Here is a 19,791-nt window from a genome sequence, read left to right as displayed (position 1 = left end):
TTCTATTTGAAGAATTATGTACAATGGCCATATTAAAAGTATTCTTTTTGTTTTTGTTTTAAAGTTTACTCCGGTTGCTATACAGGGTCATTATTAAATGATCCTGTACAGAAACCAGCATAAATTTAATACTGCTGCAATGGTAACTGTCTGAACTATTAAAATAAAATGTTAATGATTTACTAACATTTAATTTTAATAAATCATCAAAGAAAAGTCAAAGCTACCGGCACTGCTGTATAATGGCAATAGACATGCAACAGGTGAGGTAAATGAAGCAAGAATCCTCCCGGGGTGCTGCGTCCGCAACAGAACAAATACGAAATCCACATGAAAAGAAATGTAGACTGCACTCACCGGGGAAACGTTTCAACTTCTTTATTGTACTTCAGCCATCGTGTCAAATCATGGGAGCGGAGTCAGACAGGTAACATGGCGGAGACGCCGGGGAACCAGCGTGGAGGTAACAGCTGTGTCGTACTTCTGTACTTCTTCAGACCACCTGGAAGTACGACACAGCTGTTACCTCCACGCTGGTTCCCCGGCGTCTCCGTCTGACTCCGCTCCCATGATTTGACACGATGGTTGAAGTACAATAAATAAGTTGAAACGTTTCCCCGGTGAGTGCAGTCTACATTTCTTTTCATGTGGATTTAATTTTAATAGTTCAGATAATTAGCCATGCAGCAGTATCAAATATGTAAAAAAAAAATTTTGTATAGCAATAGGAAAAGGTGGAGCTAATTTTTTATTGGTGGGCGGTTTATTTACATTTAATTTGTTTTTACTTTACACTTTTTCTATAGCACTCCTATACACATGGGGGTATTTGTAGACTGCAGAGCATTGCACCCGACCCATGTGTCTGCACCCCTCCATGTGTATAGCAGTGTATATGTACTACATACACACTGTTTTACCCATGGGGGTATGTGCAGAGCATTGCACCCTTGTGTCTGTACTACAGACACAAGGGTGGAATGCTCTGCACAAACCCCCACCGGTAAAGCGGTGTGCACTGGTTACCGATATACACATAGGGGTATATGCAGAGCGTTGCATCCTTGTGTCTGTAGTACAGACACTAGGGTGCAATGCTCTGCACATACCCCCATGTGTATAGTAGTTTAAGTGTGTACTACATGCACACTGCTATACACATGGTAGTATGTGCAGAGCATTGCCTCCTAGGGTCTGTACTACAGACACAGGGGTGGAATGCTCTGCACACTGCTATACACATAGTGGTATATGCAGAGCATTGCACCCCTGTGTCTGTAGTGCAGACACAAGGGTGCAATGCTCTGCACATACTACCATGTAGTACACACACTACTATACACATGGGGGTATGTGCAGAGCATTGCATCCTAGTGTCTGTAGATGACACTAGGGTGCAATGCTCTGCAGATACCCCCCATGTGTGTGTCAAGCAATGCAGCAATAACAGGGGTAGGGCGCATTAAACTGCAGGAAACTGTCCTACTGGCGGCAGTAGTACGGAGTCCTCCATGGCAGGCTGAGGTTCCATAAGTGTAGAGCGTCCACAAGTGGAGGGGGAGGGGGATGAGTTCAGAGAAGCAGCCGCACACGTGATTGGTGGACAGTGGGTAGCGGAGGGTGGGACAGAGACTAGACTAACTTAAAGGCTGCGGCGGTGCGGACTAGCGTCTGACCGCGCACCCGCAGCAGTGTTATCACAGCCGGAACCCAGACAACGAATCGGCCGATTATTCGACAACGAATCCAGTTATTGAATTTTATCGATAACATCGATTTATTGTTGCAGCCCTAGTAAAGATCAAAGGCACTCTGGCCTGCTTGTTGTGGCCAGAATATGGAAAACAGATGAATTAAAGGGGTATTCCGGTCAAAAAAATGTTTTTCATCTCAACTGGCTCCAGAAAGTTAAACAGATTTGTAACTGACTTCTATTTAAAAAAACGTAATCCTTCCAGTACTTATCAGCTGCTGTATGCTCCACAGGAAGTTGTGTAGTTCTTTCCATTCTGATCACAGTGCTCTCTGCTGCCACCTCTGTCCATGTCAGGAACTGTCCAGAGCCAGATAGGTTTGCTATGGGTATTTTCTCCTACTCTGGACAGTTCCTGAGACATACAGAGGGGTCAGCAGAGAGCACTGTTGTCAGACAGAAAAGAGCAACTCAACTTCAGCAGCTGATAAGTACTGGAAAGATTAAGATTTTTTTTTTAATAGAAGTAATTTACAAATTGGTTTAACTTTCTGGAGCCAGTTGATTTAATAAATAAATAAAAATAATATGTTTAACAGGTTCATGTAGCACCCAAAGACATTATTGGGAACTGCGTGAATGGTGTAAGATTGTACGCGTCGCTGTTTCTATAACTCGTACGTTACGTAAGCAGTGAAGCGGTAGTAGAGCCATTACACAACTTCATTAAATCCAACATGAGTTACGGAAATTGAGCAATTGAACTGACGCCTCGCCTTCCAGACCACATCGGGAGCACACAAGAAGGTGGAGGGCCCATAAGTGAGATAGATGAAGGTCCCAGAAATTGTACCCATACCAGTCATTTATGGCCTTCTCTGTGGACATGCCAGATAACGCTGCTCTATTCCTGTGATAATCTTCCTATGATACAGATGGCTGTGCTATTCCTTGTCACCAGAGATGAGCGAACTTACAGTAAATTCGATTCGTCACCAACTTCTCGGCTCGGCAGTTGATGACTTTTCCTGCATAAATTAGTTCAGCCATCAGGTGCTCCGGTGGGCTGGAAAAGGTGGATACAGTCCTAGGAAAGAGTCTCCTAGGACTGTATCCACCTTTTCCAGCCCACGGGAGCACCAGAAAGCTGAACTAATTTATGCAGGATAAGTCATCAACTGCCGAGCCGAGAAGTTTGTGACGAATCGAATTTACTTTAAGCGCGTTCATTTCTACTTGTCACCATACATGTTGGATATCCTCTTTACACATTTTTTGCTCTCATACCCTGCTAGTGGCAAAGGGAGACACTTTGCTTTTTGAATGACATTTTTAGGAATTTTTTTTTCTTGCTGAGAAGAAAAAAAAAAAAAAAGAAGAAAAAAAAGTGCAATCTTGACAAAAATTTAGACCTTCAGATGAACTCACTAGATCAGTGTTTCCCAACCAGGGTGCCTCCAGCTGTTGCAAAACTACAATTCCCAGCATGCTCGGACAGCCTGCGGCTGTCCGAGCATGTTGGGAGTTGTAGTTTTGCAACAGCTGGAGGCACCCTGGTTGGGAAACACTACATTAGATCCTAATACAAGGAAATCTCTAAGAAGACAACCCAAAATTGCATTGAAAAATGGTCTTCTATCAGGGTGGTCTTCTCAAAGAAAATGGCCACTGTGCATAATAAGTGATTTTGGCAAACCAAATTTAGTCTGGATAAGAGGGTGGTCTTGTGGAGAGGTTTTACTGTATATAGACCACAATAAAGACCTGTGTAATGAAGAAAATTGTGTCCCTGTAGCAGAATGTGACCCTCCGCACCGGGACACACTTTTCTGCTTTAAAGGGGTACTCCTGTGGAAAACATTTTATTTATTATTTTTTTTTTTTTTTTTATCAACTGGTGCCAGAAAGTTAAACAGATTTGTAAATGACTTCTATTAAAAAAAATCTTTACCCTTCCAGTACTTTTTAGCAGCTGTATGCTACAGAGGAAATTCTTTTCTTTTTGAATTTCTCTTTTGTCTTGTCCACAGTGCTCTCTGCTGACACCTGATGCCCGTATCAGGAACTGTCCAGAGCAGGAGAAAATCCCCATTGAAAACCTATGCTGCTCTGGACAGTTCCTGACACGGGCATCAGGTGTCAGCAGAGAGCACTGTGGACAAGACAAAAGAGAAATTCAAAAAGAAAAGAATTTCCTCTGTAGCATACAGCTGCTAATAAGTGCTGGAAGGGTAAAGATTTTTTAATAGAAGTCATTTACAAATCTGTTTAACTTTCTGGCACCAGCTGATTTAAAAAATAAATAAAATAAAGTGTTTTCCACCGGAGTACCCCTTTAAAGCCAGTTCGCTCTTGCTCTCTAACCCTAGCCCCAAACCCTAATCCTAACCCTTACCCCCGGTATTAAAGGGGGTATTCCAGGAAAACACTTTTATTTGTATTTTTTTTTATTTTTTTTATGTATCAACTGGCTCCAGAAAGTTAAACGGATTTGTAAATTACTTCTATTAAAAAAATCTTAATCCTTTCAGTACTTATGAGCTTCTGAAGTTGAGTTGTTCTTTTCTGTCTAAGTGCTCTCTGATGACATGTGTCTCAGGAACCGCCCAGTTTAGAAGAAAATCCCCATAGCAAACCTCTTCTAAACTGGGCGGTTCCCGAGACACGTGTCATCAGAGAGCACTTGGACAGAAAAGAACAACCTTAACTTCAGAAGCTCATAAGTACTGAAAGGATTAAGATTTTTTAATAGAAGTAATTTTCAAATCTGTTTAACTTTCTGGAACCAGTTGATATATATATATATATATATATATATATATATATAAAAATGTTTTTTCCTGGATAACCCCTTTAACCCCAAACAGCAATCAACCCTGAGAGCACTGAGCTCAGGTCACATTTGGCAACGGGTCACAGTTTTTTTTCACTTCACCGGTGATAGAAAGACAAAAAGACTGATCATGAGACAATACCTGCAATAAGTTCCTGTACCGCCTGTGACAGCATCGGATCAAGCTCTTTCTGAGTGTCACCATTTTCGTCTCTGTTCTTACTCTGCTGGGACCATCTGTTCTTCTGTATTAGAGGGATCACTAGAGGTTTGTTCTCTGGAGCTGGTTTAGTGCTGCAAAAAGCAAGAACACGCAAAAGTTAAAACAATTCTACAGGCCCTTCTTATATAGGGGATTGTTTGATAAAGCTCTCATAGTGAACAATGAAGAGAAGCTAAAGGGGTATTCCAGTTAAAAACTATTTTTTTCATATCAACTGGCACCAGAAAGCAAAAACATGTGTAAATTACTTCTGTTAAAAAATCTTAATCCTTCCAGTACTTAGCTGCTAAAGTTGACTTGTTCTTCTCTGTCTGACCACAGTGCTCTCTGCTGACACCTCTGTCTGTCTCAGGAACTGTCCAGAGTAGGGGCAAATCCCCATAGCAAACCTCTCCTGCTCTGGACAGTTCCTGAGACAGACAGAGGTGTCAGCAGAGAGCACTGTGGTCAGACAGAAAAGAACAACCCCACTTCAGCAGCTGATAAGTACTGGAAGAATTAAGGTTTTTTAATAGAAGTAATTTTACAAATTTATTGTTATTAGTTATTGTTTAACTTTCTGGAGCCAGTTGATGTGAAAAATACCCCTTTAGGGTTTATTCTATCTATTCTTGGAATACCCCTTTAGGGTCTATTCACGTGTACAGTATTCTGCGCAGATTTGATGCGCAGGATTTTTTGCGGCAGATGTCAATGTAAACTGAATGACTGAACACAACTTAAAATCCTGCGCATCAAATCTGCGCAGAATACTGTACATGTGAATAGACCCTAAAGGGGTATTCCAAGAATAGATAGAATAAACCCTAAGGGTGCGTTCCCACCTGGCGTATAAGCAGCGTATTTCACGCTGCGCAAAATTTATGGCAGCAGTGGGAAATACGCTGCGTATTCCTTGCTCACTATATACACATGGCTTTCCGGCAGCAGCCCTATGTGTGCAGTGAGTTTTGGAGGCGGATCCAAGCGTCACAGTCACGCCGACACACGGCCACTACAGACACTATATTATGGACTACACTAACTTTACAGCCCCTTTAGCATAGTCAAATAAAAATTTTTTTTTAAAAATCCTGGAATACCCCTTTAATCTCCCTTGATAACGAAAGGATAGGGCGTGCTGAAGTATGACAAGGGGGAGGGGGGTATTAGGCATGAAATAGCGGGATTTCACCATTTGTTTATTATGTCACATATCAAAGTCGCAATAACTCCATATCACAATATCACGTTTTTCCAAAATCGTGCAGCCAAAATGAACACTCGCATGCATGGGTCACTCAAGCAGGGTGTCTCCAGCTGTTGCAAAACTACAACTCCCAGTATGCCCGGACAGCCTTCGGCTGTCCGGGCATGCTGGGAGTTGTAGCTTTGCAACAGCTGGAGGCACCCTGTTTGGAAAACACTGGTGGTGGTTCATATTACTTATTTCCACACACCATCTATATACCTGACACGTGTGTGATACATTGTAACCGTTTTATAAATTCTGTTTCATCGTCTTTGTTACGTGTTTCTTATCAAGGTTCAAGTCGGATCATGAATTTGTTGCCTGCAGCATCTACTGCCGAGTATCAAGAACATTTTCCAAAACTTCATCTAAAAATAAAATCACATAAAAATTTTCCATCACCGCGCACCGCCTGACAACAGCGTCTCATCCCATTTAAAGTGGTCTAAAAAGGATCTTTAGATGGGTTGGGGGTCCGGGTGCCGAGACCCCTACCGATTACTAAGGATCCAACTGCACAGGGAGAGTATAGGCCGAACAGGCTGATATCACAGACACCTTAGGGGCCAATGATCGGCAAAACATAATTCATCAGTTGCACATCTCTACATGTAAGGGCCCGTTCACACTACGGAAAATACAGTGCAGCAGCCTCCCATTGCTTTCAATGGGATTCTGCTGCACCATTCACATTGCAGGATTATCGCAGCGGACATTCCGTCGCCGAAATTCCAGAGCCAGCCGAAAGAATAAGACCTGATGCGATTAAAGGGGTACTCCGGTGAAAACCTTTTTTCTTTTAAATCAACTGGTGGCAGAAAGTTAAACATATTTGTAAATTACTTCTATAAAAAAATCTTAATCCTTCCTGTACTTATTAGCTGCTGAATACTAAAGAGGAAATTCTTTTCTTTTTGGAATGCTCTCTGATGACATCACGAGCACAGTTCTCTCTGCTGACGTTATTATAATAATAACGCTTTATTTATTGTTGTCCTCAGTTGGATTTGAACCCAAGTCCCCAGCACTGCAAGGCAGCAGTGCTAACCACTAAGCCACCATGCTGCCCTTAGCATACATCTGCTATGCATGGTTGCTAAAATGGACAGAGATGTCAGCAGAGAGCACTGTGCTCGTGATGTCATCAGTGTTCCAAAAAGAAAGGAATTTCCTCTGTAGCATTCAGCAGCTAATAAGTACTGGAAGGATTAAGATTTTTTTAATAGAAGTAATTTACAAATATGTTTAACTTTCTGCCACCAGTCGATTTAAAAGAAAAAAAGGTTTTCACCGGAGTACCCCTTTAACAACTTTTGACAGGTCTGATCAGTTCCTGACATGGACAGAGGTGGCAGCAGAGAGCACTGTGGTCAGATTGGAAAGAACTACACAACTGGAGCATACAGCAGCTGATAAGTACTGGAAGGATTAAGATTTTTATATAAAAAGTAATTTACAAATCTATATAACTTTCTGGCACCAGTTGATTTGAAAACATTTTCCCTCCGGAGTACCACATTATATTACAAATTTACCAAGGCTGGAACATAGATAAGAGACCTCTGCCCCTATTGGTCAGAGTTGGGATGACCCTGCTGGAGCTATAGCTGACCCCGGCAGCTCTATAGTGGCTCTCTAGTGGAGGAACAGGGAACTGCAGCCAGAAATGCTTCCTCTTATAGTGATCTGCAACATGTGGCTCTGCAGCTGGTGCAGAACTCCAACTTTAGGCTGTCAGGGCATGCTGGGAGTTGTAGTACTGTACCAGACACAGGTAGAAGATCCATGCACTTACGCAATAAAAGCACTTTACGGTATGGACATGCTGGGAGTTGTAGTTCTTCAACAGATGCAAAGTCACAGGTTGCAGACTCTATAGCAGTGCATATACTTTATTTTCAGGGCATGCTGGGAGTTGTAGTTCTGCACCAGATGCAAAATCACAGATCCCTGCTCTATATCAGTGCATATACTTTATTTTCATTGCATGCTGGGAGTTGTAGTTCTGCACCAGATGCAAAGTCACAGGTTGCAGATCCCTGCTCTATAGCCGTGCATATACTTTATTTTCAGGGCATGCTGGGAGTTGTAGTTCTGCACCAGCTGCAGAGCAACAGGTTGCAGATTCCTGCTCTATAGTAGTACTTGTACTTTTTCATCAGGGCATCCTGGGAGTTGTAGTTCTGCACCTGCTACAGGTTGCATAGAAGTACATGTACTTTATTGTCAGGGCATGCTGAGAGTTGTAGTTCTGCGCCAGATGCAAAGTCACAGGTTGCAGACTCTATAGCAGTGCATATACTATATTTTCAGGGCATGCTGGAAGTTGTAGTTCTGCAGAGCCACAGGTTGCAGATCCCTGCTCTATAGTAGTAGTACATGTATTTTTTCATCAGGACATGCTGGGAGTTGTAGTTCTGCACCAGCTACAGGTTACATAGCAGTACATGCACATTATTATGTTATTATAATTAAGAAGTCTAATATAAGACAATTATACAAAAAAAAAGCTTCTTTTTGCTGCAGATGTCACACTATGTATTGCAACAACTCCAGGACAGTATTTACACTCTGCAGCGTTTTCTTCCTGCCACCTGTCGATGCGTTTTCTATATCCACAAGCAGTGCAGTGTGAACTGATGCAGATTTTCAGTGCACTTGGATGTGAACTGTTCCTATAGACACCAAACATGTCACCTCAGCAGCTCCTTCCCCTCGGCCGCCAGCAGAAACTCCTTCTTCTCCTCCCCATCCTCCTCCTTACGGCTGGGGAAGACAAGCTTCGGCCTGGACACCCGACTGAAACCGAAAGACACCGGAGCCTTAGAAGAACCGGAGGCCGCCATTGTTATTTCCGACTCCAGGGAGAGAGCGTCACGGCGTACGGTAATGCTGGGAAGAGCTGTGTACCGCGAGGCATGTCGGGAAGCGTAGTTCCTTGCTGCGGCGCCAGTTAGCCAATTATCTGCTGGCTTTGACTGTCAAAACTACAACTCCCAGAAAGCCACAGCAAGCCGCACGCTGTCCACGTAAACTGGGAATTGTAGTTTTGCAGCATTTATCTAGAGCTGTGTTTCCCAACCAGTGTACCCAACAGAAGGCTGTTCGGGCATGCTGGGACTTGTGGTTTATTTTTTTATTTTTTTTGGGAAACACTGATCCAATCAGAATTCGCCTTCTTTTTTCTCCAAGCATTCTACTAAATAAGAGCTGAACTCTGATTGGTTTATATTTATTTATTTATATGATATATACAGTGGTCCCTCAAGTTACAATATTAATTGGTTCCAGGACGACCATTGTATGTTGAAACCATCTTATGTTGAGACCAGAACTCTATGGAAACCTGGTAATTGGTTCTGAAGCCACCAAAATGTCATCCAAAAATAGGAAAAAGTGAGGATTAAAGATAAATAAGTAGATAACTAATACAGATAAACAGTGGCGTTGCTAGGGTTGGTGTCACCCGGTGCGGTAGAAAATGGTGTCACCCCCATACCTACCCCCCCCCCTTCAGTAAGTTTTTAGCCTGTTGTGACAGACACCACTGTTGTAGCGCATTATGAGAAATTCCAGTATAATAATCAGATATACCAGTTGCCACAGAATGGGAAAGTGTTAAAGAAGTTTTCACCATTGAAATATACAGCTCCCAGAATTACTTAAAGGGGTACTCCACTGGAAAACATTTACTTTTATATCAACTGGTGCCAGAAAGTTAAACAGATTTTTAAATTACTTCTATTTAAAATCTTAATACTTACAGTACTTATAAGCTGGTGTATGCTCCACAGGAAGTTGTGTAGTTCTTTCCAGTCTGACCACAGTGCTATTTGCTGACACCTCTGTCCATGTCAGGAACTGTCCAGAGCAGGATAGGTTTGCTATGGGGATTTGCTCCTACTATGGACAGTTCTTGACATGGACAGAGGTGTCAGCATAGAGCACTGTGGTCAGACAGAAAATAAATTAAAAAGGAAAATAACTTACTGTGAATCGCTTATACAGCAGCTAATAAGTACTGGAAGGATTAAGATTTTTAAATAGAAGTAATTTACAAATCTGTTTAACTTTGTAGCACCAGCTGATTAAAAAAAATGTTTTCCAGTAGAGTACCCCTTTGAGCAGTGGTGAGGTTATGCTGGGAGTTGTAGTTTCACTGACCTAACTGTAGAACTGACAAGTGACTACAGCTCTGATGTAGAGAGGAGAATGTACAATGATATCAGTGACTACAGGTGACATCTTCTCTATAGTGAGGAAAATACACAATGATATCAGTCACTACAGGTGACGTCTTCTCTATAGTGAGGAGAATACACAATGATATCAGTCACTACAGGTGACGTCTTCTCTATAGTCTTCCCTTATCTAATTCAGATGGTACATACCGCCAGGACTTGTTCCAGCTAAAACTTCTGTCTGTAGAATGTGACGCCCAGACGTCTCCTCACTATGTCAGCACATTCTCATCCTCTATATGAAAACAATTATTATTATAAACCTGAGAGACACTGTATCTTCTAAATATAATACTACTATACACTATACTCTTTGATTATAAACCTTCCATACACTGTACCCTCTGAATATAATACTACCACACACTGTACATTCTGAATATAATACCAACACATACTGTACCCTCTGAATATAAATCTGCCACATACTGTGCCCCTGAATATAATACCGCCACACACTGTACCCACTGAATATAATACTACCACATACTGCGCCCTCTGAATATAAATCTGCCACATACTGTACCCTCTGAATATAAATCTGCCACATACTGTACCCTCTGAATATAAATCTGCCACATACTGTACCCCTGAATATAAATCTGCCACATACTGTACCCCCTGAATATAAATCTGCCACATACTGTACCCCCGGAATATAAATCTGCCACATACTGTACCCTCTGAATATAAATCTGCCACATACTGTACCTCTGAATATAAATCTGCCACATACTGTACCCCTGAATATAAATCTGCCACATACTGTACCTCTGAATATAAATCTGTCACATACTGTACCTCTGAATATAAATCTGTCACATACTGTACCCCTGAATATAAATTTGCCACATACTGTACCCCTGAATATAATACCGCCACATACTGTACCCTCTGAATATAATACTACCACCCACTGCGCCTTCTGAATATAATAATTAGAGATGAGCAAACTACAGTAAATTCAACTCGTCACAAACTTCTCTGCTCGGCAGTTGATAACTTTTCCTGCATAAATTAGTTCAGCTTTCAGGTGCTCCCGTGGGCTGGAAAAGGTGGATACAGTCCTAGGAGACTCTTTCCCAGGACTGTATCCACCTTTTCCAGCCCACCGGAGCACCTGAAGGCTGAACTAATTTACGCAGGATAAGTCATCAACTGCCGAGCCGAGAAGTTTGTGACGAATCAAATTTACTGTAAGTTCGCTCATCTCTAATAATACTACCACAAACTGCGCCCTCTGAATATAATACTACCACAAACTGCGTCCTCTGAATATAATACTACCACAAACTGCGCCCTCTGAATATAACGTTGCCATACAGTGCACCCTCTGAATATAATACCACAACCGCAGTAACACCCCTCAACATCCGTTAGCTGATGCTATTACGACGGGAGGGGGGTATTGGTGGTGTTGCTAGTGGATGATGGGGGTGCTACTACTCAGGGGGTGTTGCTGGAGGATGATGAGGGTGCTACTAGCCATCCCCCCTGGCAGTATCATCCATCGGCAGGATCATCCTCCTGGCAGGAGCACCGCCATCATCCACCATCAGGATCTGCTGATGGAGGTGCTGCTGGGGGGGGGGGGGGGGGTGTTGCTAGTGGATGATGAGGGTGCTACTGCCAGGGGGGGAGCATTAGGTAGGCAGCAGTTCCCCCACATTAGGTAGGTCGCAGTTTCCCCACATTAGGTAGCATCTATTCCCCACATTAGGCAGCATAGATTCCCCACATTAGGTAGGTCGCAGTTTCCCCACATTAGGTAGCATCTACTCCCCACATTAGGTAGCATAGATTCCCCACATTTGGTACCAGTTCCCCCACATTAGGTAGGTACCAGTTACCCCACATTAGGTAGCACAGATTCCCCACATAAGGTAGCACAGACTCCCCACATAAGGTAGCATAGACTCCCCACACTTGGTAGTAGTTTCCCCACATTAGGCCGCAGGTTCCCCACAATGGGTCAAAGTCTCCCCACAATAGATCGCTGGTTATACCCCCCCCCCCCCCCCCCCCCACACACACACACACACACACACACACACACAACACAGAGAGACACACACACAAACACACACACACAGTCAGAGAGACACACACTCACAGACACACACAGTCACACACACATGCACACAGTCACACACACACAGAGTCTCACACACACAAACATAGATAGAGACAGACACACACACTCACCCATCCAGCGCAGCGCTCCTTCTCATCGGGCGCCGTGCGAGTGACGTAACTGACGTCCTCCTGCGCGGCCATACGGTGTGACGTCAAGCCGGCGCAGACGTGGGAGCGGAGGCCGGGCACAATGCTGGAGAAGGTGAGGGGGGTGTGATGAGATGATGGACGGGCGCACAGTGCAGGAGAAAGAGGGGGGTTGCTGATGGACGGGCACACACAGCGCGGGGGGGGGGTTGTGCTGACGGAGGCCGGTCGGGCACAGATGGGGGAGGTGGTGTCTGTGTAGCTGGGGGGGGGGGGGGGGTGCGGCTACGGAGCGTCTTGGTGTCACCCCATTAGGTTGGTGTCACCCGGTGCGGGCCGCACCCCCCGCACCCGGGTCGCAACGCCACTGCAGATAAAGCAAATCCTTACATATAAAAGTAAGAAAGATCTGCTGGGAGCTGTAAATCACTGTTTTATTTCAGTGTTTTCCAAAGAGGGTGCCTCCAGCTGTTTCAAAACTACAACTACCAGCATGCCCGGACAGCCGAAGGCTGTCCGGGCATGCTGGGAGTTGTAGTTTTGCAACAGCTGGAGGCACCCTCTTTGGGAAACGCTGGTCTATGTAGAGGACAGAAGTTTCTTCTTCCTGGTCGGTTGATTTGAAATTTTTTTTTCTTCCGGAGTACCCTTTTAAAGGAGAAGCTATCTGAGGTGATTGGACAGATTTAGGCTAGAGCTCTACAGTGATTTTGGCAATAAGGCCGGGTTCACACCACGTTTTTGCAATACAGTTCCCAGGTCAGGTTTTTGGATGAAAAACGGATTTCCTCAAAACCGGACTAAACTGTATCAAAAGGTGTGTACAAATTTTAACCAGTATACAGTTTGAAAAATGATGTCCAGTTGCATCCGTTTTCTTTTTTTTTAAGGAAAAAAACGTATAAGTTTTTAAATTTTCACTCTATTATGAATAAAGTTTCACTTGTTTGATTGACGTTCCAAGAGAAAAACTGTGCAAAGTCAAAAACCGGATGGTGAAAACCGGATGGAACCGTACGCACATAAGGTTCTGTACGGTTCCCATTGACTGCCATGTAAAGAAAAAAAAAAAACGTATACGTTTCAATACGGTTTTTCACCCTGACCAAAAACCTTGGTAGGCTACGGTTTTGGGTATGCAGAAAAAAATGAACAAAACCAAACAGGATGCAAAATGGACACAACCATCTTTTGGCTTATTACGGTTTTCAATGGAGAGTCAATGCATACGGTTTTCAATACGGTTCCGTACGGTTTTCAATAGAAAAGGTATACGGGAACCGTATTGCAAAAACGTGGTGTGAACCCAGCCGAACAAGGGTCATGCGACTAAAAATCATTGTGTAGCCCTGCATTTATTGTGCTGGGGCTCAGGCAAGTAAATAAGGCTGCACTGCGACCCAACAGTAAGAGCAGACGGACGGACGGACGGTTACAAGAAAATCCACATCGGACTGTCAGGTCGCGGTCACGTCTGTGACGTGGGTCGCAGCACAACCCCATTCAGTCACTTTATCCCGAATACACTGCAGTGCGACAATGATTTTTGATCACGCTGCTGTGGTGAACCAGGAGTGTTGTGGTGTTGCGGTGATGTAAGTGCAGGGTCTGGTGGTATTAACCCTTAGATGTCGTGACGCCAGGGTGCGGTTTCCTTAGTGTTAATGGTCCTACCGCCAACCGTCCCAGAAACGGTAGGGAGAATAACGGAATGTCCACAGCAGACTTTATGAATAAATGAATAAACTGAAGAACTTTACTTGAAGATTTTATGCAACAGTCTACAGTTTATACATAACAGTCTCTTAAGAGGCAACCGGAATGCAGGTTCCTCACAGGTTTTGCTGGGACTTTGAAGCAATGAGCTTTGATACAGGCCACTGTGCTACTAATTATAATATTTTAGCTGGTAGTAGTCACACAGGATTTGGTAGATTGAGCTTTGTAACTCACGGTTTAGTGGCTGCAGGTTCTTAGGCTTTGGGCCTAGATGAATTGAGATTTGTGCTGAGATGCTTGTGCTTCTCTGATAGTACGGCAGGAAGAGAGAGCGGGAACTAAGAGAGCGAATTTAGTGGCTACAGCCCTTTATATAATAAGGGGCTGGACTAAGCTCATTGGTCAGCAAACCTGTAAGTCCTGAACCCAGTGAACTCTGGGTACATCACATGACACTGGAAGGTCCTTAAACAATAGTACATTACAACTGTACATCACGTGACCCGGGAAAGGTCCTATACATTTATATTATCTTTATATATTAAACAATATACAATTTATATGAGGCGACCAGGGGCAAGTCCTGCAGGAGAGCCCTATGGAAATAAAGGGACTCTGACTGAGGGGACTTTAGACAGGGACAAGACCAAGTCCTGTATCGGGACACCACACTGCCAACATGTGTAGCCTGTTTAGCCCTAGACCCCACTGATAGAATATCTGCAGCTGCCCACATACAGAAAAGTTTTCCCTCAATTCAGCCAACATTCCGATCTTTTTACTATGGGCGTGACATTTATTACAAGATAAGCGCTGAGTGTACGATATTCTCTGTTTATATTCATTGAACAGATACAATAGGCTCGGTTTACATCATGTTTGAGGTAAACCCACCTCCCCAAAAGGATTTTCCAACATATACCTGTAGGAAGGCTCTGACATCAGACACTCTATAGGCATACATGATATAAAATATGTGTATATGGTGCAGTATACTTTATGCAGGATTGTCTACACAGAAAAGTGGAGTCTACTACACTCTTCTATAGAGTTAAAAAATGTGAAAAACGGAAAGGAAAGAAAATCAGACGAGGTGCCTGTACCCCAACGTACGTTTCGCTCCTACTGAACTTCGTCAGGGGGCATCAAGCATTCTTCTCACTTGCACAAATAGAGCCAAGGACCACAAGAAGAGTACCCAAGGGCCGCAATACAGCCCCTATGACACCAGTAGCTTTTACTTTACTAGACTGACAACCGGTTCTATTTAAAGGGGTACTCCTTTAATTTAATTTAATTCTGAACGCTGGGTGCTGGGGTCGTGAACCCTCGTGACGCGATGCCCCCTAAATGCAAGTCTATGGGAGGGGGCGTGGCGTCCGCCACGCCCCCTCCCATAGACTTGCATTGAGGGGATGTGATGTGACGTCACGACCCCCGCAGCCTGCACCCAACGTTCAGAACTAAATGTTCGCAACGCTGGGGCAGTGGAGTAACCCTTTAAGGCTATGCTCATGCTGTGTAATTTTACCGTAATGTCCAGATGAACGTTCTGTCTGTGTCTAGGCAAGTCAAATCTTTCTGCGGAGTCCAGAATTTTCCACGTTTCTGTTGCGGAATTTCCACCTTGTGCACGGTGCAGCAGAATCCCATGGAAAACAATAGAACTCTGCTGCAACGGAATTTTCGAGCAGAATTTTTCCACCAGATTGTGCTTGTGAACGGGGCCAAAGGCAATGTTCACTCGGCAGAAATTTTGCGGAATTTACTCCCAGCGGACAGTCCGCAAATGGTGGGCAGCAGAAGAAAACGCCGATAGAAAATTAGCCATCTACATAGACGGCAAGAACATATCATTTCTTTCGGCGGAGGCCGGAATCAGGATTTCCGCGGCAGATGTTTGAAAACAATGGGACACTGCTGCAACGGAATTTCCGAGCTGAATTTTTTCCCACCAGATTCCATTGGAAAATTTCGTCGTGTGAATGTGGGCTAAGGGTAGGGTCACACGTAGCACATCCGCGAGTTTTCCTCTGCGGAATACTGCAAGCGGAATTTCCACCGTGGATTGTGTCATTGAAGTCAATGGGTTCGGCTTGCAGATCTTCTGCTGCAGCAATTCCGCAGCACGAAATTAAGCAAGTGGAATTTTAGCTACAAGAATCCCGCTACGTTTGACCCCCTACCCTAAATCTCTGCAATCTGCCAACAAATATTTAGTCCCTATCACCGGCGTATGCTTCCGACTACTGTTTCCTCTTATGATGAATGGGAGGAAATCGTAACCTTTGACTGGCGGGGGGCGAATATCTGTTACTAAAGCAGCAGATGTAATTGCTTTCACAGCAACACATTAAATTATTCATACCCTGACATTTTACTGTCTTTTTTTAGACTGAGATATTCTTATTTTTCAGGAGTGGGTGGGTAATATCAGTCCGCTAATCTGCCCACTGTATGACGGATTAAACTTTTGCATAGCTCCTATATTACACCATGTAGTTTATGTGAGTGCTTCCCAACCAGGGTGCCTCCAGCTGTTGAAAAACTACAACTCCCAGCTTTGTTTGCTGGTTCTATGTGCAGGAGGCCTGGGCTGTGTACCTGCAATCTGTGATCCCATCTGCCTTCTACAGAGGATCCATGCCATGCCAAAAATGTAAATCAAGGCTTCCCTCTCACCTCTGACTACCCATGGGCAGCTGTCCTTTATGTCAGTGTTTTTCAAACAGTGTGTCCACAGCAGCTGTTGCAAAACTACAACTCCCAGCATGCCCAGACAGCCGCAGGAATTCCGGACAAATTATCTTTCTGCATTTATGCGGAATTCATGCAGAATTTATGCTGAAATTCCGCATGAATTCTCTGTATACGGAAAATGGGGCTTTTCTTTTGCTGCTTTTTTTAAATTTCGTGCACAAACTCTGCGCAAAGTCTGCATGAAATTGACATCAATTCCGCATTTTGCAGAGAAAAAAAAAAGCCCCATTCACTTCAATGGGCTTCCGCATCCGAATTACGCAAATATTTAGGACCTTTCTTTTTGTGGAATGCAGAATTTTTGCAGCGGAAAGATAGATGTGGAAATTCTGCAGTGTGAATGTAAACACAGGGCTGGTGCAAGGATTTTTGTCACCCTCGGCGAATGCTAATTTTGCTGCCCCTTGACCCCGCCCATTGGCTCCTCCCTTTTCCAAGCCTTATCTTACTACTGGGGTGACACACTGTAACAAACCTACTCCTCATTAAATCACCTTACTACTGGGGGGACACACTGTAACAAACCTCCTCCTAATGTAATCTCCCTACTACTGGGGGGACACACTGTAACAAACCTCCTCCTAATGTAATCTCCCTACTACTGGGGGGACACACTGTAACAAACCTCCTCCTAATGTAATCTCCCTACTACTGGGGGGACACACTGTAACAAACCTCCTCCTAATGTAATCTCCCTACTACTGGGGGGACACACTGTAACAAACCTCCTCCTAATGTAATCTCCCTACTACTGGGGGGACACACTGTAACAAACCTCCTCCTCATGTAATCTCCTTACTACTGGGGTGACACACTGTAACAAACCTCCTCCTAATGTAATCTCCCTACTACTGGGGGGACACACTGTAACAAACCTCCTCATGTGATCTCCTTACTACTGGGGTGACACACTAACAAATCTCCTCCTCATGTAATCTCCTTACTACTGGGGAAACACACTGTAACAAACCCCCTCCTCATGTAATCTCCTTACTACTGGGGTGACACACTGTAACAAACCCCCTCATGCAATCACCTACTACTGGGGTGACACACTGTAACAAACCTCCTCCTTATGTAATTTCCTTACTACTGGGGTGACACACTGTAACAAACCTCCTTCTCATGTAATCACCTCACTATTGGGGTGACACACTGTAACAAACCCCCTCCTTACGCAATGGTGTTCTGGCTGGACAGGTGGTTCGGATGAGTGGCGGGTTCTTCAGATGCTGGCTGTTTACTAACTTTCTTGAAGCGGACAGAGCGGCGCCCCCAATCAAGAGGGCGCTCTAGGCAGCTGTCTATTTTGCCTATAGGCAGAACCGGCCCTGTGTAAACACATGCAAAATTTCCATGCTGATTTGTATGCAGAAATCTGTGCGGAAGTTCTGAAGTGTGAACATAGCCTTAAAGTCACCTTAAATAATGGTAGCAAATCCACAGAGGATTATGGGGAAGATTTATCAAAATCTGTGCAGAGGAAAAGTTGACCAGTTGCCCATAGCAACCAGATTGCTTCTTCCATTTTCCAGTGGCCTCTTAAAAAAATGAAAGACACAATCTGATTGGTTGCTATGGTTGTGATCATTTTCCCTATATGTCCATGTGAATGTACCCCTAAGGCTATGTTCACATGGCAAAATTTCCTAGCAAACTCTGCTAGAAAAATTCTGCTAGGAAATTCTGCAAAATTTGCTGCACATTGGGGGAGATTGTGTAGAGCAGTGGTCTCCAACCTGCGGACCACCAGATGTTGCAAAACTACAACTCCCAGCATGCCCGGACAGCCGTTGGCTGTCCGGGCATGCTGGGAATTGTAGTTTTGCAACATCTGGAGGTCCGCAGGTTGGAGACCACTGGTGTAGAGAAAGAGTGGTGCAGTTGCCTATGGCAACCAATCAGACTGCTTCTTTCATTCAGACCTGTGGAACCTCCCAATGAAGTCAAAGAACAGAATGGAGCGGAATCACAGAATTTCCACAGTGTGAACCTAGCCTGAAGGGAATCTGTCAGCTGTATTTGTTTATGTTCACACAGAAGAATTTCCAGAATGAAAACATCTGCGGCACTAGCTGCAGTGATGTCCGGCCTCAGCCAGTGGCCAAGACCGGTTATATGCTTCTATATATTACTCACTAGGTCATTCAGATGCGTTACATGTCTTTTTTATGTGTCTAGCTTCTTAGCTTCTGTACTTGGCTCACAAATCCGTGTTCTGCTGCTCACCCATTCTGACAGTTACAGCTCAGGAAGGGGCATGTCCAAGGTAAGCACTGTGCCCGCCCTCACACACCATGCATTCACTTCCTCCCTGAGTCTGCTATGCTGGGTTTCTTTGTCCAATCACTGCAGGCTGCTCTGTATTCCCCTCCTCTCTGTGTCCATGCTGCAGTCTGATAGGACAGGAATGAGCACAGAGGAGTGCTAGTCCCGCCCTCACTTCCTGGACTTTGTCCCTGCCTGTGCTTCAGCCGGGACAAAGATGATGCTGCAGCCGGACAGGATTATGTTCTGGATGGTATGGGGACCCCTAGTGGTCTATTTATTAACCCCTTAAGGACTCAGGGTTTTTCCGTTTTTGCACTTTCGTTTTTTCCTCCTTACCTTTTAAAAATCATAACCCTTTCAATCTTCCACCTAAAAATCCATATTATGGCTTATTTTTTGCGTCGCCAATTCTACTTTGCAGTGACATTAGTCATTTTACCCAAAAATGCACGGCGAAACGGAAAAAAAAATCATTGTGCGACAAAATCGAAAAAAAAACGCCATTTTGTAACTTTTGGGGGCTTTCGTTTCTACGCAGTGCATATTTCGGTAAAAATTACACCTTATCATTATTCTGTAGGTCCATACGGTTAAAAT

At 44.0% G+C, this 19,791-nt stretch overlaps 1 protein-coding gene across 2 annotated transcripts in view; it reads right to left on the bottom strand.

Annotated features, from left to right (window-relative positions):
- The window catches only part of GPKOW (G-patch domain and KOW motifs), a 41,688-nt gene extending 22,603 nt beyond the window's left edge, over nt 1-19,085 (bottom strand). Inside the window, exons 1-2 of one of the 2 annotated variants that reach the window (XM_056537658.1) lie at nt 19,063-19,085; nt 4,669-4,820 (exon numbers count right to left, since the gene is read on the bottom strand). In XM_056537658.1, coding sequence (XP_056393633.1) covers nt 4,669-4,820; nt 19,063-19,070 — 160 coding nt within the window. In that variant the 5' untranslated portion in view covers nt 19,071-19,085. Of the gene's footprint in view, nt 1-4,668; nt 4,821-8,677; nt 8,867-19,062 lie in introns of those variants that run through there. The other variant, XM_056537657.1, reaches the window with a different exon arrangement.
- Between the last annotated feature and the right edge of the window lie 706 nt (nt 19,086-19,791).

The sequence above is a fragment of the Hyla sarda genome, chromosome 9 (genome assembly GCF_029499605.1).
Source record: "Hyla sarda isolate aHylSar1 chromosome 9, aHylSar1.hap1, whole genome shotgun sequence".
Lineage (NCBI taxonomy): Eukaryota > Metazoa > Chordata > Amphibia > Anura > Hylidae > Hyla > Hyla sarda.
The sequence above is the reverse complement of the archived record's forward strand: the minus strand, read 5'-3'. Positions and strand labels throughout refer to the sequence as shown.